The sequence below is a fragment of the Pistacia vera genome, unplaced genomic scaffold (assembly GCF_008641045.1).
Source record: "Pistacia vera cultivar Batoury unplaced genomic scaffold, PisVer_v2 Contig182, whole genome shotgun sequence".
In the NCBI taxonomy this organism is placed as follows: Eukaryota; Viridiplantae; Streptophyta; class Magnoliopsida; order Sapindales; family Anacardiaceae; genus Pistacia; species Pistacia vera.
In genome coordinates, this window is record NW_022195917.1 from 1,024,953 (window position 1) to 1,049,175 (window position 24,223).

At 34.3% G+C, this 24,223-nt stretch overlaps 2 protein-coding genes and 1 pseudogene across 3 annotated transcripts; 1 reads left to right on the top strand and 2 right to left on the bottom strand.

The window, feature by feature from the left end:
* Nucleotides 1–683: 683 nt before the first annotated feature.
* LOC116126681 (nucleolar protein dao-5) lies at nucleotides 684–5,986 on the top strand. Its single transcript, XM_031412362.1, has 8 exons — nucleotides 684–806; nucleotides 1,439–1,494; nucleotides 1,602–1,726; nucleotides 2,053–2,209; nucleotides 4,164–4,591; nucleotides 4,766–5,275; nucleotides 5,428–5,557; nucleotides 5,705–5,986. Exons 1-8 carry the CDS (start codon nucleotides 684–686, stop codon nucleotides 5,841–5,843), a joined length of 1,668 nt encoding a protein of 555 aa, XP_031268222.1. The 3' UTR covers nucleotides 5,844–5,986.
* A 972-nt stretch (nucleotides 5,987–6,958) lies between these two features.
* Nucleotides 6,959–12,341, bottom strand: LOC116126688 (ubiquitin domain-containing protein 1-like). 2 transcript variants are annotated; one of them, XM_031412368.1, is made up of 4 exons: nucleotides 12,137–12,341; nucleotides 11,252–11,377; nucleotides 7,349–7,468; nucleotides 6,959–7,262 (listed from the first exon to the last, which is right to left on the bottom strand). In XM_031412368.1, exons 1-4 carry the CDS (start codon nucleotides 12,171–12,173, stop codon nucleotides 7,198–7,200), a joined length of 348 nt encoding a protein of 115 aa, XP_031268228.1. In that variant the 5' UTR covers nucleotides 12,174–12,341; the 3' UTR covers nucleotides 6,959–7,197. The 2 variants fall into 2 exon arrangements, with proteins under 2 accessions (XP_031268228.1, XP_031268229.1); XM_031412369.1 differs by having other exon boundaries at nucleotides 11,252–11,374; nucleotides 12,137–12,340.
* A 2,513-nt stretch (nucleotides 12,342–14,854) lies between these two features.
* On the bottom strand, nucleotides 14,855–20,711 carry LOC116126650 (annotated as a pseudogene).
* Between the last annotated feature and the right edge of the window lie 3,512 nt (nucleotides 20,712–24,223).

Sequence of the window (24,223 nt, forward strand, 5' to 3'; positions counted from 1 at the left end):
GATAGTCTCATCATGTGTGAGTGGGAGATATTGGATAAGTTCCAGTATTTTATTTAAAACTCGTTTAGATAAGTCCACCCATGATGAATGGACGTGAGAAGTGGAAACTGCCAGAGGCAGTTTCTCACGAATCGCTCTCATATAAAAAGAAAGTTTTTCTTTTTAGAATAGGTTACTCACTGTTACTCAAATACGCAAAGAAAAAAAACACACCCTCTCTCTCTAAAAATTGAAAAGAAGATACTATATGCAGTTGATTCTTCCAGGTTCAATTTTTGCTTCAGAGACAAGGAGAAGATGTATTTATGCTGTGTAAATTCATTGTAATTCATTTATTTACAAATGTGATTACAATGGTGACTATGATCTTGGGATCACTTTAGGATATATGTTATTCTATGTTATTTCCAACACTTTTTTTTTTCTCTTAACTTGTGATTTACCACCCAAATATGGTATATTTTAATTAATCTGGAATAATTTTTATAATTTCTATATCAATATGTGTAATTATTCTACTAAAAAAAAATTAATATTGTTCATTTGGTGCTGGGCCTTGTGGTGGGCTCTTTGGGTGGATTTCATAGAGTCACGTGTTAACCTCATGATCACGTGCCACAAGTACCCGAACCCGAATGAACACAGCACTTTAGTGTCCCATACAAAAGGCAAGGACCCAGATAATGGCGGGAAAACTCAATGCCCTTGAAGAATCTCTCGTTCTGAAACCCATAACAATGTCCGGAATCGAAACCCTAGGTATTCTAGATGAAATTCAAGCTCTTGTCTCTGATCATCTCCAAGTGGTAACTTCTACTTTCTTCTTGCTTTGTTTGTCGAGCTATTTCCTCTTCACCCACTGTAATTTTTCTCTTGCTTTGTACTTTTTCACGGGTAAATTACGCGTTGTTGTGCTAATTTTATTGGGGTTTTGCTAATTTAGTGTATTTTACGCTGAATTAGTGAATAGACTTATGGGTATTTGGTCAAAATCTTGCCTTTAAACTTAATTGTCCAAACTAGGTGGAGATAATTATCTTTCTTATAGTTCTGATTTCTCTTGGGCATTTATTTATTGATGAATAGATGAAAGAAAAAAAAAAGGAATTGGCTTTTTGATTTTTTGTTTGTTCTAACGTGTGTGTGTTAAAATTGTATTTGTCTAGTGTTTACACTTCCTTTAATATTTTGATATTTCCATATTTCGAGTTGAGGTTGAGATCTAAAGCAATAATAGATATTTCGATACACTTCCTTTAATATTTTGATAGTGTCTTCGAGCAAGTTATATTATAGCTGTTCTCCTTGAGTGACAAGTCAGGCAAATTACTTTTTTTTCTTATTAAGTTGTGTTATTATCTCAAGATGTTAGCCAAATATGGTCCTTTAAAGCTGGAAATTGAAAGTAATTCTTGAGATTATTGGCAATTCGTCACAGGTTTCATATAAGTGGCTGAGTCGCAATTTTTTGGTGTCTTCAAATACTGCAAAGAGGTAGCATACTCTTTATCAAGAAATATACTTATGTTTTTTTTCTTTTGTACTGAATATACTTGTTCTTCTTATTATTTATTTATTCTGTAAATGGTGACCATATTTAGGTTGCTTGAAGAGTTTGTTGAGAAACATGGAAGTGGGCTGGAAGTTGTATATGCTTTATCTGGCTGGTTGAAGAGCAGTCCTCCGAGTTATAATATAAGGCTTGTTTCTGGGCCTAAACTTGCAGGTTAGATTTTCTATTTGAATGTTATTACTTATTAGGGTCCACTTGGGCAGAGATGTGTGTGTGTGTCTGACAGAGAGAGAGAGAGAAACAGAGATGCCATTTCTTGGAACATATATATTTTAATTGTATTTTGTAATTTATAGTTCTTTCTAGAAATATTTGTTAAGGTTAAGAAGCATAACATGAAAAAAAAAAATAGAGTATAACTACTTTTACTTAAATTAGTTATTGTTGGATTAAAAGCATTTTATGACCATGGGAAGTAGATTTACTGTGATTGTGTATAATGATTATTGAGGTCTTCTATTCTCCTGACTTTCATGCAGAAGTCAAGCAAGAATTTGATGGAAACTGCTCAGTTCAAGTTTATAGTGTGCAAGCTAGCATCCCAAAGGATCCAGCTGCACTTTGGAATGCTGAATTTGTACAAGCTGAAGAGCTCTTTAAGCAGCCTTCACTTGATAATTGTTTGAGAGATAATAGGTATGCTGATACCTTTGTATTATCGTTTCTGCTTCATTGATTTAGAAATTTGAGAGGTTGTCAGCCCATACTGCCTTCAATTTTTTGCATGAAGTGTTATCTCTCATATTCTTTGTGAACTATGTTTCCCTAGCAGCTCTATATCTTGAACAAATTTGTTTACAATAGGTAAGATTTTGACTGTCTTATTCTGAACTTTTTCTTTCTGTGCTCCTATTGAAGCTTCAGTTTCTGGAATTCTGTGAATTTTGAAATTATAGTGCTATATAGAATCAAATATATTGAAGATCTTTTACTTTTTGAATGTCATATCATAATGTGCCAATGATATTTTAATCTTGCAATAAATGTTGCTGTTCCAGTTTGGTTGGTCACCTTAATTATTAAAGGGATGCCTAACCTGTCAAAATATCTATCTCCTCTGAGGGAGTGGATTTCNAGCTCGCACCTCTATCCACTGGAACCAATTGATCGAGTCGCCCTCCATGCAAACGGCCACCGTGGCCAACCTCTCGTTCTCAGCCACCTGATACACCTTAAAATACCTTTCTATCTTGAATAACCAAACGTACAGATTCTTCCCCATGAATATCGGTATTTCGATTCTCTGGCCATCGGACTCTGGTCGATTTCGTTCAGTAACTATGGGTTTGCCGTTTTGGTTTGCATTGGGTTCACTGTTCTCTTCCCCTTGGTTTCGATTCTGTTTCACCGCTATTTCTGTTGACCCATCCCTCTTAACTCCTTTGGTTTCCTCCTCCTCCTTTCGCCTCATCCATGCTAGCATCTCCTTCAAGCACTCTTTGATCGTTCTCAAATCTTCCTTCATCGATCTCATATCTTTTTCCACGTTTCCCATCCTAGTCTCCATTTCCGCTTTTACCGTTCCTCAACCTTGGCTCTGATACCATTGATGAGACTCCCTGCACTGATAACAAACAATAGCCAAACAGTACAAGATAACAGAATATGTTCACCCCAAACAAGCCTCAACCAAGTATATTAATGGAGAAAAGCAAAGAACCACCACAACAATTGATAAACTCAACAGATAGATCCCAGCAATTTGAGGAGCTGGGGACCTCCCACAATGACACTATTTTGATCTCCCTGCCCTTCACCAAAACTGACCCTTTATTTATACTACCTTCATGACTGCCTATTCTACTAACAACTTTGATTTCCCTTCACACGTGGCTGTAACCAATTTCTCTAACAACTAACAGCAAGCACCTCACACTCTTTACCCCTTTCTGACCCTATTGTCCCTTATGCCCTTTGTATTTGTAAACATGCTTAACGGGAGGTCTATCAGATATTTTAATCTTGCAATAAATGTTGCTGTTCCAGTTTGGTTGGTCACCTTAATTATTAAGGGGATGCCTAACCTGTCAAAATATCCATCTCCTCTGAGGTAGTGGATTTCAGTGGAACTGTTTGAAGGCAAGTGTAATTTGGAACCAGCTAGCTATTAGAATTGTTTAGTAAAACTAATTATTGTAGTGAAGCCTCCCTGCAATTTGTGAGATTCCAGTTCTCAACCCATAACCAGTATGGACTGAAAGTTTCCTTCATAAATCCCTGAACTTCTTCTTATTGACTCCATTCCATGCGTCATTTTATGGGAACCTTAAAACTGATGGATTTCATCAATCAATCCATATTCAGATTTCATTCATAGAACGTTCCTCTTGTTTCATTGACAAGAGAAACAGTTTTCGAAAATATCTATACTTGTGGTTATTCCTTTCAAAGGTAAGCACATAAGGGAAAGGTAACTATAGAAACAAACTTTTTTAATCTTTCGATAAACGATTGGTAAGTTATTCATTGATACATGGCTCTAAAGGAACATTATATGCTAGTGTTACAGTTAGACATTCAATCAGACTACTATAGAAGTGCATACTCTGGCACTCCTTGCTTGATACTAAAAGAAGTTTATTTTCATCAGGTTCTGTGGGATTTCAAATTCCTTTGTGAAGTGCAGTGTTGATAGAACTTCTGTAAGCATTGCTCATGTACAGCCCAAAAGTTCAGGGATCCCACAGCTGTCTAAAAGTAATTATACAGGTCAAAAGATTTCAGTTCCTCCACCTCAGCAAAATAAAATTCAGCAATCAAGCCCAAAAGTTGGTCCACTGTCCCCAAATGTGGTAAAAGATGTCAAAGCTGAAAGTAACAGTACAGGAGTTCATGATCAGGCCAAGCCTTCTGCCGCCAAAGAAAAATTAAATCCTTTGCCTGCTAGTAAAAAGAAAAGCCAGAATGATAAAAGCTCTTCTGGTACTGGTGGTTCGTTAGCAAATTTCTGGGGTCGTGCATCTACGAAGGCAAAGCCCAGTTCTGCAGCAGCAGACAATTTAGTTTCAAATTCTACCGGTTTGTCCCATTTGATTTTATCCTCTGTTGTAAACCTAAGAGTTTGGTGCTTAACTGTAATGCATTATTTCTGTTTATTAATTATTTTATGCAAATTTATAGTCTACAACTCTACAATCTAGGATATTCTTAGCTGACTCATTTCTTCCCTTCTATTCTTTTTCATGCTATTAGCTAGCGCAGAAGCACAAATATCTGTTCGTGAGGCAGCAGAGAACCGCTGTAGTGATGATGATGCTGAAGATGTCAATTTCAGGAGAGCCGCCAGTCGTGAAGGAAATAGGAAAAGGAAGGTGGTTTTGGATTTATCAGATGAAGATGAGTGTGAAGATGCTGTCAATTTGGGATCCCCAGATCCTCCAAAAAGAAAATCAGATCTATATCCAAAAGAAAGTAAAAAACTTTTGGTCATTGGAAAACCAGATCTGACACCAAATGAGCTGAAAGAAGATAAATCAGAAGCCAAGGAAGAGAAAGAAATTAATGGAGAGTCCAACCAATCACCAAGGGAAAATTCTGCAGCAGTCAGCAAACGAATGAAGACTGAAACTTCCTTTACGGAGAAGACCCAAAATTGTGTTCCTCAAAAGGACATAAATAAGGATAAAGTGGAAAATTCTGTTCCTAAGTCCCCTACAAGAAAGAAAGTGTTGAAGACATGGATTGACGAGCGAGGGAGAGAAGGTATACCCATGTTTTTCCTTTTCTTTATACTAATATTGAAGCTTTACATTTTATTCTAGCCCTAATTTAAGTTAATTCTGTTGTTTAGAATTGATTTTAATTGTTGTGTATATGCTTTCATTAGTTGGTCATCTCAGTTTTTTCCTTGCCAGTAACGGAAGTCGTTTGGGAGGGTGAGGAAACCGAAATCAAGAGAGCTAACAGTAGTGAGACGACAAAGAAAGCAGACAGTAATCCAACAAAGAAAGCCGACAGTAATACAGTCACCAATAATAGCACCAGGTTAGAGTTTAAATTTGGATAATTGGGCAATCATATGGGTAGGCATTTAATTCTTCGCTTTGGAGATCAGTACTCTTATTTTGGTCGTATTTGTTAGTTTTATGCCCGGAACCATGTTCTAAAATTGAAATGTTGGGTTTATACCAGGCCGCCACCAGCTAAGAAGTCTCCAGCATTAGGAAGCACCGCACCATCAAATCCAGGAAGCAAAGCAGGAACGAAGAAAGGTGGGAAACAGAAGGACCCTAAGCAAGGCAACATTCTATCATTCTTCAAGAAGGTCTGAGGAGACTGAACTCAAGTTTCACTCATGTAACTCTTTTCTTTTATTTCTTTTTTGGGGTTTGGTAGAAGAGTGTTTTGCACACCCACATAACGTGTATGTGTATTTTCCTGTCTAAATGCAAGGCTTTGGCTAGTTTTAAGTTACGGTTGAGTAAATTGGTACGATCCCAATTTATAAAATGGAGCTCCACCGTTCATTAATGCGGGGTTTGCTGGGATTCCTCTATATTATTAATCAGACTAACCTGTAAACCATTCTCTTTAATGAATTTGTGAAAAGAAATTTATAAATAAATAGCGTTGAATACATAGTCATAAATAAAACAAAACAATAAATGGCGGGCTGCAAACTAAAATTTAAGATTTATTGCTTGATGGTATTACTGAATTCGGAAGCACTTGATTTTTGAGTTTTGGTACATATAATTTGTAGTTAATGGGAGTCATTGGTAAGTTTTAGCAGTAAATGATAGTATGGTAATAAAAAGGATCATATCTAGAGATGTTATCAATTTCACAATACGGCCACTAATTCGTGCATGTGGGAAAATTTTGCCATTGCTGACTCCGGTCACATAAAGATCAATCAGAAATGTGCTGATATAAAGTATTCAAACTTGTGGGTATTTTTGTTTTTCAACTAGTTTAAACTTTAAAGGAGTCTTTATATTTCATTACAAACTGAATTTCATACATCTCAAATAATACTAAAAATTAAGATGGCAGGCCTTCCCCCGATAATATTTCAATCTCAGTTACATACCTTACGGTTCGTTTGAAGCTCCCCCGTTTGCTAACTTCTATAATTTTTCATATTTCATTCCAATTAAATTCCACAAAATATAGAGCTGGCACATTTCAACTGGCTTTAAATAAAGAAAAATATATAAAAAAAAGGAATAATTTAACCAGAGCCACTCTACAAAAATTTTGTAGCCAAGAAACTCGTAAACTATGATATCCCAAGTAAAAGATCCCAAAAAGACAGTCGACTTTAATCACTCAACACAAACTTAGAGTCGTCTTTTCACGATGGTAGATGGTATTAATAGCCCATTTAAGACAGGAAACTAAATGTTGGCAGACGGAATTTCAAACAACTATTAATATTTAATACTATCTACCAGCCTAAACAATATTTTAGCAGAAAAATTAGAACTGGTTCGTTCCATTTTTACAAAATCCAAAGAGAGTTCAGTTAACCAGAGAAACTCACAACAGGCTTGAAAGCAGTCCAAATGAGCACAAACGAAGAGGTCAGACCATGATTTTAGGAGAGAAAATATGGAGATTGAGAGAACAATATACATGATATACAATCAAATCTTGCACAAGATACACACTATCTCCCTATTTTAACCTTCTCTGATTAAGTTCGTTGGTTCACTCAAAACATACTTGGGTAGTTCATATTTTGCACCTGCAAGAAGGAAATATGAGAGCATAGCAAGGATTTCAAGATAAAGAAAAAATATTTCAAAGATTGATAACGTTATCTGAAAATACCTCTTTCATCATAGCAAATTGTCAAATCAGCATTTTGAACGATGACCCCTGCACTGTCAACAATAGCTTGAGCAAGAGTTAGATCAGCTTCAGCGGCAGCTCGAAGTGCATCCCAGATCTCTGGTGTCAGAAAAAAAAATACTTATATGTTACTAACATATATGATAAATGCAAAAGCATCTTTTTACAACAGTACTTCAGGTATTCATGAAAGAACAAAATCTTACAGGCTGTTGCGAGAAAAGAGCAATTAACCCCCTTCTCACATTTACTTTTCCGTAAAATCACACAGAACCTAAACAGATTGACAATTTACTTCTTGATATAATATATTTCAAAATCTTCTCCTAGGCATTTCATTATATTATAAAAAGTAGTAGTTTTTGTTAAGACTTGATTTCAAATTTATGTAATACAGCACTAGAGTTTCTCCCCTAAAAACTTACTCACGTGGATATATAACCCAACTCAACTCATTATGGATTATTTAGGGCAAGTGCAACTGTAAGCGTGAGTGCAACTCGAAATGGTTATTATTATAATTTATACAGCACACTACCTTACAAAACCGTCATACTAAGGTGATTGCTTCTATTTTATTGTGCCCCATCATGTTCTGCCTTTTAGCAATGCCCATTCTGTTTGGCCTTCTCCATATCCTAGGAAAGCAACTCAGATCAAGTAGACTCTGGTCTTGAATTTCTAATCTAGCTCATCATTCCTCGCAATTCTACTTTGCATTCCTTAAAATGTTAACCATCAACTGTCAGTTAAAATCATTGCAGTTCAGCTATGATTATTAACCGGTAAGTGTGTTATGGCAGCTAAACTTTTCATGCCACAGAGAGATTAGGACCAGAGGGCTATTCATAAGGTGATTTTGGAGTGCTTTTATAAGAAATGCTTTAGATGATAATCCTTATCACAAAAGCAAATTGTAGCATTTTGTGTGTAATGTGTATTTTCACCTCTCCATATGCATATTTAGTCTAAGAAAACAAAAATGTTCCCTTTTGGGTCAGCTGTAAACATCAACTCTCACCATTCCATTGCTTCTTATTCAGCTTTAATTGAACACTGAAACCTTTCAACAGTAAACAACTCCACGTATAATATCACTGCATCAGAAGTATAAATTTCAGTGAGACGACGAGTATAATCATCTTTTTATTACATTGAGGTAAATATGTACACAACAAATTTCTTCCCTCAGCCCCAACAATCATGTCTAAAATCCAATAGCAAAGCAACCAAAATACTTTGGCTAGATTTGTTGTTGCTAAATTATTCAATCAGTTCCGGATCAAACCTTTCAAGAAAACCATGGTGAAATTCAGTCTAAATGTATACCCTAAACCAAGTCAAACCCAATTGAGCACATCCTTTTTGGCCTTCCATTCATCCTTGCAAATCCTTTGACAATTTACCAGATGACTCCTAACACCTATATGTGGATCCACTTTGCACAAAACCAAGCCATCCAGGAAGAGTTTCCCTCTAGTCTGTTAGGCATACGCAGATCAAACTTTGGTGCATACTTCTGTACTTCAGTTAATCATTAACTAAACCATTAATCTTAACTAATAATGGTAACAGTCCTCAAATATTGATTATATCATCTTTTGCTTTAAGATTCTATAATCCTGTTAATATGGAATAGCTTCAAACAGTAAAAAAGATGCATAGAAAAGCAATATCTGGTTATGGCAAAGACTGAAAAAGCAAGCAGCAGTAGAACCTGAAGAATATAGTCTTGTTTCTTCATTCTACCGGGTCTAACATTCCTTTGCTGATTACTGCCTCTTAAACAGTAAAGACTTATAATCTTGTGGGTAATATATCATTTCCATACAATTACCGATCCGTACTTTGTCAACCTCATTAACTACTCAGAAGAGACATGAGATTTTAGCAGTATGTCTTTTTCTTCTTATCAGGAATAGGCATTAACAACAAAACTGCCAATGGCCAATAGTACACATTACACGCTTATATAAAAGAATTCTGGTGGTAGTTCACACTTCAAGTTTTCCAAATGAAGACGGGTGGTAGTAACTCACTCCCAAATTGATAGGAATTGGTCAAGTAAGGCATTGGGCCTTTGATAGGAATTGGGCTAGACAGCGGTCCTTTTGTGGGCTTAGGTAGAATTCTCCTTGGAAAACCGGTTTGCCAAGGGAGGGTGTCCAAATCCTTATAAACCACATGTCCACCCCTTTTCCCTCTCAATGTGAGATCTTAACATTCCCCCACGCTTCGAGGCCCAATACCCTCATTGGTCTTCTTTCTAGAGAGCACCTGCCCTCATCGACTATCGCACTCTCGTCGGCTTTATTGCCCTCCCTTCGGATCTTACTTTGCCTAGAAGCCTGTTAGCAACTCCCCTTCTCAGCCCCTAGGGGGGCCCACTGGGCCATGCTGCATGGACTCAGAAAGTAGGGCCTGCTCTGATACCATTTGATAGGAACTCACTCCCAAATTGATAGGAATTAGGCTGGACAGTGGGCCTTTGATAGAAATTGGGCTGGGAAATGGTCCTTTTATGGGTTTGGGTGGAACTCTTCTTGGAAAACCAGCTTGCCAAGGGAGAGTTCCCAACTCCTTATAAACCAAAGGCCCACCCCTTTTCCCTATCAATGTGGGATTCTAACAGACCACATCGATTTCAAAGACTGGAATGTACTTTATAGTTAACTTGGCCAGATTACCAAGCCCTAAGATGGGAAGTCAAGCCCTTGATATAAAACCAGAGAAATAAAAAGACGGGACCTCAAAGCAAGACAAATTGCATATTGACACCCAATAGACAAGCCAACCCTTGCACAACCTTGACAAACATATCATAGTCCATACGAAGCCAAAAACACCTTTGAGTATAGCCCAATGCCTTAATTAACCAATTTGGCAGGTCTAAGGTTCACAGAGGTAAAAAAAAAAACACAACTTTTTGCACGATCCAGCTCCAAAATCAGTCATCTTTATATGAAACGTCGTCAAGCACAATAATATTATATCTTAATGTCAACAAAAGTGAAAAATCAGCAACCTTATTTACTAAAAGAGTTTGTGAGATTGACAGTCAGATTGTGATAAAAGGTCCAACAAACATTTTGGGCAATTAATATGGTAATATGTCAGCACAAGGATTCAACTTACAGACCAAACATAAAAATAGGGGAGCTTTTAAGGAAGTATTAAAGAAATCAGTCAAGTAAATGCCTTTTCCTTATATTCTCACACAAGGATCATGAATTCATCCTCTACTTTTCCAATATCCTAAGCAATAAAGCTTAATGCTCCATAAAATACTTCTCCAGTAAACTATAATTGTCTGAGCCTCTCTGAAAGTAAATACAACTAGAAGACCAACTAAAGTGCAGTCTAAACATTTTAAGGAGAAAAAAGCTTAATGTATGAAAAAAAGTATAAGTTCGAAAATTCTCCACATACAGCTAATGCAGAGGAAAAAGGATTACTGAATACTTTTGTTAAAGCTTTTCTTTTTTATTTCAATCCTATAGATTTTAAAGCTATTTCCCTAACTCTAACTCTTATTAGTACTTATCAAACTCTCCCACAATATGGTGAAAATTGGATCACAGAAATGGCATCACTTAAAATTCTTCACAAAATACCTAAGAGGCGTTTTACATGCATCCAGGCCCACACATCATTTAATTAACTTTCTATGTCAGATGGTGTCACTTATGGGATTCATTAATCATTATTACTCATACTGAATAAAACAGGAAAGTAGTTCGAGTAATCAACAAACAATAAATTGTTTTCATATCCTTGGTCAAATAAGCAACTATTTTGAAGTTCAGATCTATAATGCCATAATAGTTAACCTAATCTTCAGTGTTGCATTGACAAATTTAGGAGAATTCTGAGGAACACTACCTTTCCGGCCACCATAATGCGGAGCAGTGTCCCAAAACTCATCACGCAGCTGCATCAACTGAGACTTCGTTATTGGCTGAGGATGCTTCCATGGCTTTGGCTTTCGAATCTTTTTCACCGCCCCTGCTATAACCAATTCCAATTACAATATTAATAGCTAAAACTCAAGATTAAGCTTCAAAGTTCATGGGATCCAAAAACACAAAAATTGAATAAATCTTTTACCATGAAAGTATTAACTAAATTGATTTAAACACCTCTGCACGATATAATCCATATCCATCAATTACAAAATATATATATTAAATGAGGCATTAAATCCAACAAGATTGACAAATTTTCATTCATACTTGTTAAAGAGGGTTTCATTAAAATATCTAATATCGTTTTCTTTTCGTAGTACTTGGCACACACTATTTTTCGAAATTGAGATCAGCAAGAAAGTTATTTAACTTTAATAAAGCCACAATTAACAAAGTGTCCAGGATAGATCTCTTCATCTTAGCATTCTAAACATATATCTCAATTTGCATGTTTTAAACATGTATTTAACCACCATACTTAGCAAAAACAAATCCAAATTTCATATTCTTGCCACACTAAATTTCACTTTATCAGCGATTTTCAGCCGTCCGATCAAAATCAAGCTCAAAAGAAAGCCTGATCATGAACCAAAACGCGAGTTCATCAATCGTATCGTGACACTAAAAATGCATTTGATCAAACAGTTATGAGTTCACAAAATATCAAACTAAACTTAAACTAAAGCAAACGAAAACAGACGGTGAACCTTATAAAAGGTGATGCACACGCAATTGAGCAACAACAACAAGAATCAAACAATCGATGTGATATAAAGAAGTGAAAGAGAGTGAGGTGATTCACCGTCGGCTTTGCTCTGCGAGGATCCAGCGCAGCCCATGCTGATGCTGAATCTTTGCTTCAAGATTGGAGGTTTTTGCCGCTGTTGTTGTTCAGGGAGAAATTTACAAGACACAGAAATTCATTGAAGTGAAGTTAATTAATAGTAATAATAAAAATAAAATAAGAGAAGCTGATAGCGTGAAGGAGTGAGAGAGTGAGAGATATTTTTTTTTTCCTTTTCCGGTGAGAGTCCCTGCGGTTTCTCCCGTGAGTTGAAAAACAAGTCAAAGCTAAAACAATTAATAAAAATAAAAAGTAGACGATGATGATTATTATGATTGGATAATAATAATAATAATAATAATAATAATATTTTTATTTATTATTATTATTGTAATTAATTAATTATTAGCCATTTTCTTTTTAGGCTGGGCAGTAAAAGTTATGTGAGTTGCTTGGCTGTGATGTTCCTACTTCCTCGTTTGTGTAAGTTAGTTGTGCTTATGTCACCCTAGCATAATAATACGATTATTCATAAATTCTTTTTAATAAAATAAATTAATATTAGCCTTAACGTAAGTCTTAAGATATACCTTAAAACCACAAACAAATAAAAAATATTGAACTTGAAAAATGCATTTTTCAGCCTTTATGTTAATATTATATATCGAAATAAATAAATTTTTTTTATCTCTTTACAATCTTAACGTTAAAGACACGTATTAAGAATATAATTTGTGCATTATTAAAAGCGTTTACATATATTTAACAATTAGGTCAAAATTATTGCATTCAAGCAATTTTAATCAAAATTTTAGAGAGATTGGTGACACCAACATTGGTCCGAAGAGTTTACATAAAACTATTGACACTTTCAAAATTTTTTAAGACTGTTTGGTTGCATTTCAAAAGTGTTTATATAATTTTAAATAAAGTATTTAATGGTTCATAATTTTGGGCTTCTCTCATAAACTCTTTTTCAGTGTATTAAAAATGTTGAAATTTTAAAAGTATTTTCTATTCAATCTTATAAATTTCTCTTGATCTATTCTTATATATTAAAACTCTTTTTAGTAAATTAATATTAAAAAACTCTTTTACGTTTTCATAATCAAACAATTAATAAAATTTTCATAAAAACTCCTCTTTCATAAACTCTATTTAGAAAATGCTTTGGAGTATTTGTAAAATAAAAAATTGAGTTGGAAGTAATTTAATATGGAAAGATCCCAAAAGTTTAAAGTCCTTTTTGAGCATTGATATTAGATAGGGTGAGTTAATCAGCAATCACTTGTCTAAATCAAAGAGGTTGCAAAGTGATAGACCAAAAAAAGGTGCTTTTAATTGTTCAAGTATTCAAACATGATGCAAACTTTTTGGAGTCACGGGTTATATCAACAAAGTAAAGTAAAAGTTCATCCTTATTTGTTGGTTCTTTCATGGTTATCAGTTCTGCTGTTCACATGTTCTTCATCTTATATCAGATTTTTCACCTACAAAATCTAATATTGCATTACCCATAAGTTAACCGACTTTGATCTAATTCTGTCCAGGGCATTTGTTATTTTTTCGTTTACAAGTTATTGGAATAATATAGTAAGTCTTACAATGAAATTTTATCCGACCTGTTGATATTTAATTCATCCTTCGGAATCATAACATATCTCGAATATAATGAAACAAAATTAATTGAGACATTATATTGTAAATATGTAATTATCTTGAATTTATCAAGTTATCAACTATTTCTTTATTTTCCAATCGTCTGGAAGGAACAAACAAAACATCTTTTTTTTCCTTCAACAACTTCTGGTCTCTAGGGAACTTCTTAGTAGGTTTCTAACTCAAACAAAGATCTAAACGTTTGTTAAAGAGGAAAATAAAAACAAGACTCTCAAAAAATACTTCGAACGTCATAAAAGGTTTTGACCTCATTTTTAGTTGATATTATCAAGTTTGATTTATTTTATGACTATTATCGATCAGTACTCTATGTTTAGAGTAACTATAATCGACCTTCAAAGTTATGATCTAATTCCATGAAATTTTAAAGTAAAACTTTGATTTGAATCATGATTCTAACTTTCTAAGTGGGCACTAAACTAGATAAGATCGTAATTAGGTTATCTTTAACAATATTTTTGTACTAAATATTCTATAACAGAAATGGTTTATTTAGAAAAAAGAAACACACTTTTTGCTTATTTGCAGCCTCAAAAGCACTTCCAAAGCACTTTACACAGTAACATCTCACCCACCATAAAGGAAGAATTTGCCATCACTGGTTAGGTTTTTGACAGATTGGCTGGGAAATCACTTTCAGTCCTTCCATTTGCTTTAAAAATTCTTCTGGGGTCAGTCAGGCATGATTATAGCTCATTTTTTATATGTTAAAAAAATACTTCTGTGGAAAGAAAACTGCTTTCTACAATGGAGAATGTTAGCTTTGTCTCCTGTGTGTCCCAATATGTTCCCTTAATACTATCATTGCATACACATTTGCTGTTAAAAACTGTCAAATGGTGCCATTTAGCAGAAGTATTAGCTAATAGTTATACAGATAAAAGCAAAATGATTCTTCAATTTTTTAGAGAACTACTGGAAGTAGATTCTGAAGGGCTGCCTACAATAAGAAAACAAAAACAGTTCCACAAAACTTACTCATCCTCTGCACAACTGAGTTTTTAACAACCATGGTTCTAAGAAATTATCATTTTCTTCTAGAGAGGTGACAGCAGCTGGATAAAAATTTTATATATTAGAACACTCAACAATATTTTGCAGTACTTCCATGTGTTGCAGCACTCAGACCGAGAAACATTCTTTCTGACCAAAGCTCCTGATTACAGTTTTGGTTCAATTATGGGGTACACATTACATGGTGCGAAGCAAATAAAAGATAAAACGAAAAGTTAAAAAGTTGAAATTACCAGCACAGAGAGAGTAATCACTAAGAGTTTTATGTATATATTCAAAAACGGTAGGGACCGTCCACATACTTGCTCCTCAAATTGTAATGATCGAACTTCAGGTTGTCATAATCCACTGGCTTGACCTCAACTGGTTTTGGATCCACCCCACTTGCTCCATAAATAACCTCTACACTTCTATCGCGTTGACGATGTTTTGTTCTTTCTTTCTGGCTCTTAGACTTGACGTAAGGAGGTTCACCTGACCCATAGAAGTCTGCATATTCTTGTCGCTTTGAGGACCGGTGCTTGGTTGATAAAGAAGGGTCCTTAAAACTGGATGATTTGATCTTTGGGGGTTTCGCTTCTGAATATTTATCAGTTGTATTGGGAGTATGGATGTGATGGGCTTCAGATAGCGGAGCAGCTGACTTCTGCCTTTGCATTAATGGGGGCTCAACTTCATCTTCAGGCATCCTAAGAGTATCCCTCAATGGCATCAGACCCTTGGAGCCACCGGGTCTGGTACGGGAGGGGATGAAGTAAAGGAATACGCCACCAATTGCCTCAAAGGCAAACTTGGAAAGATCAATAATTAGTTGTCCGAAAGATGGCCATCCTGGTTCCTCTTTCATCCTATCCGCAATTAGAGTGGATTTCTCCTTATTTGGCTGTTCTTTGAATTCGCTCTCAAAAGGTTGTTGCTGCAGCAGTTCATAAATCAGATTAAGCACAGAGTGAAAAAATATAAGCGAACCAACATAGAAATTTTACTGGGGCAGGAAAATATAGTACACCTTGATCTTCAAATATCTAGGGAAATTATATTTCAAATACACTAAAACAACATAAACAGCAATGAACCATTACACTAAATGATTAGAAAATAGAAATACAATTCTTTTGGTCTCTATGTGTACAGCTTGTTCACTTCTCTGTATATCCTTTGATCTTTTCTAATGAAGTTTTTAGTATTTTCTACATATAAAATGGCTTGCCAGGAGAACATAGAAAATAAGTAATGCTTCGGCAGAAATATCATTGTTGGACTACTTCTAAGCATCTAAATTTTCTATGCTCTTCATTCCCAGGTAATCAAAGAAATAAAAAAAAAAAAAAATTCCTACGAAAAAAAGATACCGTTCTTGAGAAGAAAGAAGGTCCAAATCCCTGCTGAAGCATGCAGGTAGCATATCCAACCAAAACAGCGCCTATTACCATAAGTATATCTGCCAAAAGACCCATAAATATATCAGCCAGTAGGGGAGAGTTAAAGCTGAAATGGAACAGAAAACTTAAGTGATGATGAAATAGAGCTTCGTATATACAGATTAAAACAGATAGCTACTATAGGAAAAGACCAGTAACATATCAAACAATTTTGGAGACCCAAAAAAATGTTTAAATGCATATCAGTATTGAAGATCTGGACAGCTGATCACCAGAGTAAAGCAGAGTTTTGATAACAAAACAAATCTATGCATCGATCAAATTCGGAACTTTGATTTTCTAAAACGGACATGGAATCCACATCTCAACTAAAATATAATTTTGGACAAGATCATATTCAGATGGCCTAATTGCTTGTCCCTTAGTACTAGAGTGGAATATAGTACGAAATCAGCATTAATCTGTTTCAAGATGAAGCCACTGATGCATCTAAAGATCATGCCCATCAACATGTAGAATGCATCTAAAGATCATGCCCATCAACATGTGGAATAAGATGAAACAACTAATGATTAATCTACTAAGAAAGTACTTCAGTTGTATATATTCATGAAACCACTAATCTTATAATGGTTCTCAAAAATAGATATTCCTGCAGCCAAAATGGAAAATTTTCCCAATTTCTGCAGCCAAAAACACCCCTCTGGGACTATTTTTGGCTTAATACCAAGTTTCACTTAATCCTGTTGTAATAAATAAGATAAATCAATCAAAAGAAAACAGAAATAGTTCAATGATTGGTGTTTTGTTACTAAATATGCTAAAAGTTTAGTTACATGAATATGAATCACAATGATACAGGAAACTGGATGCTCCATGGTGAGAGCACAATCCAGAACACAGAAATCTAGCTAGGCATAATCAATATAGCTATTCAGGGTTAATGTATTTCCTACACTAGCAATCTCCGTAAAACCAATGGGCTTACAGAGAATCAAGATTCAGAAACCAGTAAATTTCAGTGAAACACTGGCATTTTATCATTTGATAATTCAGTCATTATGGCATATTCCAATTCCATGTATGGCAGAATTACTATCAACATAACTATCTTAGGTTTCAAGAAACGTATTCTGGACGTATTATATATTGCCTCTAACACTTTCTAGAATAGGCACAGATATAGATATATTCAAGATCGTTATGATCTTCATTTTAACTCAGTTTCCTTCAACAGGATAAAAGTCCAGTGATTTACAATGAGTAGTTCCTGCTACAATATGCCCCTTCATAAGAAAGTCACAACTTTAGGTATAAACTAGAATGTTATCATTCAATGGTTTTCCATGTATATTAAAGTTCTTATCAGACTTGGTAGAAGTAACCAGAAAAGTGAATAAAAACATAATTTCACCAAAAAAGTAGTTAGAGCCTCACGAGTTCAACAAACCCACAAAGAGTAATAAATATCTCATTCAAAAATTTCACCTGATATTTTTCATTAATTACAAATATTTTTGAGAAAGAGATCGGTCTAATAACTATGGCAATCTATAGAAAGCTAAATATTAACTCTTCAACATTTGCGCAAGTTTACTTGAAGTGCAAAACTTTCAAACTGCCTTCCACACAGCCAAAGGTAAACTAGATCACTTTTACAAGATTTCGTTTTCAATTAACCATGTGCAAGAAGCAATGACAGGAGAAAATGTGCAGAACAATGCCTCTGACATATAACTAAATTTTGAACTTTTCGAACATGCAGTTGGCAAACAGACATCCAGAATGAGTTAACAATTTTAATGAGATAACTTTATCTTACTTCAGTGGCCCCAAACACCACATTGAATAGTAATAAAACAACATCACCTCTAATAAAGCTAGCTTATGTTATGGACACAGTACATTTGCAACCCAAGGCAAGATCACAAAAATCACATCATTAGGTGGATGCTTAGCTTAAAAAAAAAAAAAAAAAAAAAAAAAAAAAAAAAAAAAAACTTATAAAGCAAACAAAAGTCAGATCCAAACCTGTGGAGAAATGGAATCAGCCGATATTCACAATCTCTGGTTGAGTGAAATTTGTCGAAGAGCTGCATTTCCTCTATCACAACTAATAGGAACAGTGGGTCGAACATATACCACATCGAAATCATTTGAGAACTTTGCATCCTCACTGGGTCCATCTCTGAACCCTGCAACATTTGATTTCCCTCCAGCATGGTTGTCACCCCTGCAAACAGTAGCCCAACTTAACAACCCCCTATCTCATAATACCACCATCATAATGTATCACCAGAAAATCTTCAAAAATACTAATATCATTATATTTGTATAATTCCAAACAAATTCAACTTTGGTTACTATTCTATTATACCATACGCTAACACAATGTCAACAAGCTTCTAATTTGAACTCCACATACCTGCATCTCCTATCTTCTGTTGCAGATTCAAAGTATCACAACATACAGGTTCCCTTTGTCATCCGGTTACACCTTTGGATGATTGAATCGACTTCATTTGGCTTTCCGTCCACATGTCCAGTGTAACCCTGAATACCCAGCAACCAATCTTCCCCGCTCTATCTATAACAATTAGAATGTAAAACAAGAAACACAATCAAGAAATCATATAAACTAAACAGCTCACTTTTCATCTACAATAAAAGAGATAAAGAAGAATATACTACATAACAACTATGACATATAAGTGGATACAATTATAGCGTTGCACAATTAGAGTCTCACTTTTCAAAAAGGTTAAGAGAGTTATCTCTATATTTACAATGAAATACAATATACATTGAGAATTTATCTGCACCTGATATCTAAAGTAGGATGGTCCTATCCTGTACCTAGAGCACATGTTAATATCACCAAATAAAAAATAATAAAAAAATCATAACTTAATCATTGAAAAATGTGTTTTTTTTTTTTTTTCTTTTTTTTTTTTTTTGTCTTCTTGTAATTAAATTTCATGGATAGAATCAATTTTTCGTATTTAGTGCCCTTGAATGTACATGTTAATAGAACCCTTTAAATAATTCCACTTTACAGAAGTTAAAAACCTCAGGAAAATGAAGCAAAAGAGTTGCATTACACTTAAAATGGAGCATTTCTTTGTTTAGGTCCCAAACAACACAAAATAAAGGATTCAAAAACCAGCAGATGTTTCTCCAAGCACTTATGAAGCAACAAAATGGAACTTGAGATGAAACAATTTTGCCAAGACAAAGGAAAGGAAAAAGCATACATTGGGACAATGGTGGAGTGATTTTTACAATGTTGCTATTGACTTCATCAACAGCAAACAGCTCGCCATCCTCAGAGACCCGGATCTTGTACGGAACTACTCCAATCTCGTTCCCTTCAACCACAGTTTCGACTAAGTAGCCATTTTCAAATTGAAGAACATTCCCATCTGTGACAAATCATTACATAACATATACTGAGTTTGATTACTTAACAGGAATTAGTAAAATGAACATATACTAAAAAACTTATAGAATTTTATCAACTAACCAGATTGAGGTGCTTTAGAGGATGATCTGGTTGTCCATTTTAGAAGAGAAGACAGGTGCTTTATCAAAGGCCCTGAGCATGAGAATTATTTTTAAATAAATGTGAAACCATAGCCAAAAAACACAAGCAAACCCACCAAGTAAATAGCTATATAATCAAGATATTCAAGCAAAACAGAACAAGCAGAAACATTGTATTAATCTGAAGAACTCAATTAGCAGTACAATAAATCAAACAGATCACTAGAACCCACAACCAAAACAATTGAAATACTATAAATTATGTTATCATCTAACCTGATAAAGCACAGTGATTCTAAAAAAAAAAAAAGAAGTGAAATAACCCAAAATCAAAACTATAATAAAAAGCATGATATAACTGAGAGCGACATCCCATTATAAACAAATAAAAAGAGTAATAAACTAATAATAAAAGCACAATGAACCAAGCTATAAAAGTGAATAAAACGGAAAACTAAAGAAATCCCATTTAACCAACAAGCAGATTCAAAGAAGAAAAAGCAAGAGAGTTACCAGCAGGAGCAGCATGAGCTTGAAATTGAAGAGTAAAAGCAATCAAAAGAGTTAAAGTGATGAAAAGATGAGATTCCCTCATGGCTGCCTCACTAAGCTAAGTAAAAAAGAAACCTCAGTTTCAGAGAGGAAGAAAGATCAGAAATGGGACTGTTTTGTTGCATGTAATGGTGAAAACATGAAGCAGAAGTGGGCAGAGAAAGAGATACACAAAAGAAGTACTGGGTTCAGTGTTTGTGGTGGCTCAGTTTGTACTGGTTTCCGAAGTTTCAGCTTGTTGGGCAACAGTGGAAACCAGCTTTTTGTTAATTTCTGTATTTGTCAAAAATGTTGAAGTGAAATGGGAGAAAGCAGATGGGAAAGCACGGCTTTTAATTTGCCCAAAAAAATAAAAAAGGTGAGATTTCCTAGGAGGAAAAAGAAAAAGGAAAATAATTTGGGAAGGGGGAAAAGATAAATATAAAAAGTTCAGTTTTCAAGGGAAGAAATATGAAGTGGGCAATAAGTCGGTACGTCATAATAGCCATACAAATTTTAATTTAAAAATTACCAGGGAAATAACAATTTCGTCTCTAAGGTTTGGTTTAGAATAGAATTTTTTAATAACGTTCCAGTCCCTATTTTAGTATCATTACCAGTTACATTTTGATTAAGGATGAAAAAAAAAAAAAAAAACCCATAAACCCGTGCTAAACAGAAAAGCCAATGATTCAGTATGGTATGGATTGTTAGTTAAAAAAAATCCTTTAAATTTTTTTCTAAGAATTCGTATAATACAGTTTTCAAATCTTAGTTTATTTGAACTAAATCGTTTAATTTTTAATTTTTTAACAATGACCTATAAAATTAACAAAACCTTCCCTTAAAAAACCGATAAAATAAACTGTCTTGAATCATTCTTTTGGGTACGATCCTATTGTTAAACTAATATGTCACTATTTTTTTTACAATTTTTTCTGATAATCAGTTTGGTTCGACCAAGAAACATAATCATAACGCATTTGTCATCCCTAAGTTTGATCCTGAAATTTGTTAATAATTGGTATTAAAACGGCTCAAAAACATTCTAGGAGACTAAAGCCAACCTCTGAGGATGAAATTGATATTATCCTGAATTACTGTGGACGGGCCATAGCAACTCAACTCTGCTACAGATTTTGCTGCACGTCAGCGGAATAAAAAGGTTGGAGAGAATCTAACCTATGCTACATTGAAGACTATGCGTGGGCCTGATCAGTGAAATTTTGACACAAATTATCACATTTTAAATAACAATCATATTAATGTTGAATGGCTTGAAAAATAACTAATTATTTGGTGGATTACAATTTACAAAATAAATATATAACGGATTTCATACATGGAATAGAAAATCAACTTGTGAAAATTTCATAGTGGATCTAAATGCTTTTATGTTAAACTTATCCCAAATTAAATAGACCCCATTGTGACAGCCACATGGTGGCAATAATATTTTTTTAGTTTTTTTAACATATCAGACAAATCTTTATTTGATATGGTTATTGTCTTGTTCAATTTTGACACATATTGATTTGACCTGGATTCAAATGCTAAAAAATGAAGAACAAAACGTTTGGTAATTGTCATTTCTAAGAGTTCGATTGGTACAATTTATTCGAGTATAACTTATTGGAATAAGTTTATAAAAATACAACTTTTATGCAAAAAAAAAAAAAAATTGTTAGTTAATTATTAGGAAAATGTAAACGAGTTTTTTAGTATTAATTTAGAGTAATCGTTTTTTTTCCCATCCAATGTTCACCTTAATACCACTTTCCCATCCAAAATTTATATTCTGTTAATACTTAAAATACATTTCAATCTCTCAATTGGCATTCAGCCAGTTACCGAGAGTTAGGATAAGAGAGTTTTTGTAGAGTAAAGACCGGTGAACCGAATGGTGGCGATTGATTGAATATTCGCCGCAGAATCAGTTGGAAATCAACTAAAAACAGGAAACTATAGCTCTATAATAGTCAGCAATCAGTGAAAAATCAGGTGTCAGAGCCAGAGAAGTTTCATTTAAAGGATACCGAAGGTTCAAATAGTGGTGACGGAGAGAACTTTCGCCGTTGGAATCGGTTTTGTATAGTAATAGAATATTAACTTTGGGTGAAAAAGTTGTGTTTTAAAACTTTTTCGGTGGAAAAGAGTCATTAAGGCAAACCTTGGGTGGGAAAAAGTCGTTTACTTTATTAATTTAATACTTGTTTTTCTGACAATTTCTTGTACACAACTTGGTAATATGTAGAAAAAAAACAGTAAGAATTAAATGAAAGCTCAAAAATATTAAAATAAGGTTTTTTAGGTATAAATAATTACTATTTTTAATTAAAGTATGTTAAATTTCTTTTATAAAATATAACAATGAATTACTATTAAAATATTAGTTATTCTTAAAACAATACTTAATATTGTATGTTAGTATAATCTCATATAATATATGTAAAACAATAAATATTTTATTTAACATTATTTAGTAAAACCTGGACCCAAGTCTGGCCTTTTAATTTGGTTTTCATGGTCTGAGCCCAACTCGAATTAACCTTGGGCTTATAATTCCAAGCCTAGCCTTCTACGTAACAGTATTTTGCAATTGGAGATCGTGTAAATTTTACATTTTATTAAATAGGCACTCCAAGTTTGAAAAATGTATATAAACTCTCCTTGCCTTATTAAAATTTAAATGGACCCTCGAAGTTTAAAAACTCTATCACAAATATCCCTTTGCCCTAACTTTTATTACATTGTCGTTAGGTTTACAAATCACTTTATAAGACCAAGTTACCATTTTACCCTAACAATTTCTTATTAGACAAAAGTTGTCATTTCACTCATCTATCGCAAACGGTAAAATAACAGAGTTAGGGAATAAAAAGTATCACCGGAATGATAAAATTAAAAACCTGAATGATAGTTAATGATAGTCTCCCATTTTGCAATTCCTATCCAAACCTAAGTTCATTTCTATCATGTTAAGGGTTGCAGTTAAATCTTATGTTTTTCCAAGTATAATCTTATATTAACACTCAACATCTTCATTCGAAAGAGAGTGAAAAAATAGTGAACATTATTACCCGTAACATAAGAAGTAAAAAGCACATTATGTTACAGTTAAATTGTTTCATATTATATTTTGATACAACAAATCTTATATTTAGTGTTACAAATGTAATACGTTTGTCATAATTGTAGACGATAAAATCTACGGTTGATTCGGAAGGGATGGATCTTGCGAGAAGCGAGTCACTAACAATCGAATGGGCTTGCACAGAGAGAAAACGAACATGAAGGCTTGGGGGACACTAGTGTGGTGTCTGCCATAGGAACTCCGATACTCAAGTCAGTACGGTTGAAGGTATTTAGTGAGGGCTGAAAGCTGGAAAGGGTTTATTGTAATGTGGCTAAGGCTAGACTAACACAAAGTGGTCGGAACACAACTTTGCAGTGGTGGAAGGTGGTAAAGTTAGTTAGAATTAAGCTTTACGGTGGGGAAAATATAGATTCTTGGGAGCAAGAATTTAGGAGCTAAAGCTATAGGTGATTTTTGAATTAATAATGAGAGGCTTGACTTCTGTTTAAGGGAGCTTGAGTCCTAGTAGAACTCTGAGTCCTACTTGGTAGAAGAGTTCGAATTAGGAATGAAGTCTTGTGACTTGCCTTTAACGGATTAGGACTACTAATTCAAGTGAGATCTTGAATCTTGACTAAAGTGATAAGTAAATAGGATTCTGATTCCTATTTTGAAATAAATGTGGGCTAATGGGCTGGAGCTCGATTCAGCTTAACTTGTAGGAAGGCCCAACTCATGGAGTGGTCAATCCATAAGATGAATTTAAGTGTAGGCCTAACTAGAACTGGGTTAAGGCACTAGGCCATATTCAGTGTGTTTCGTTATTGGGTCTCGTCAGGCCCAATATGATTTTTGGCACATACAATAATCACATGTATT

What these genes read in the sequence shown, in the direction of transcription:
- LOC116126681 (XM_031412362.1), top strand. Translation starts at nt 684, where the DNA reads ATGGCGGGAAAACTCAATGCCCTTGAAGAATCTCTCGTTCTGAAACCC. An exon ending in AATTGTTTGAGAGATAATAG is followed by an intron (nt 2,210 to 4,163) that starts GTATGCTGATAC and finishes TATTTTCATCAG; the next exon opens with GTTCTGTGGGATTTCAAATT. An exon ending in GTCACCAATAATAGCACCAG is followed by an intron (nt 5,558 to 5,704) that starts GTTAGAGTTTAA and finishes GGTTTATACCAG; the next exon opens with GCCGCCACCAGCTAAGAAGT.
- LOC116126688 (XM_031412368.1), bottom strand. Translation starts at nt 12,173, where the DNA reads ATGGGCTGCGCTGGATCCTCGCAGAGCAAAGCCGACG. An exon ending in CTCGCAGAGCAAAGCCGACG is followed by an intron (nt 11,378 to 12,136) that starts GTGAATCACCTC and finishes AATTGGTTATAG; the next exon opens with CAGGGGCGGTGAAAAAGATT. An exon ending in GCATTATGGTGGCCGGAAAG is followed by an intron (nt 7,469 to 11,251) that starts GTAGTGTTCCTC and finishes TTCTGACACCAG; the next exon opens with AGATCTGGGATGCACTTCGA.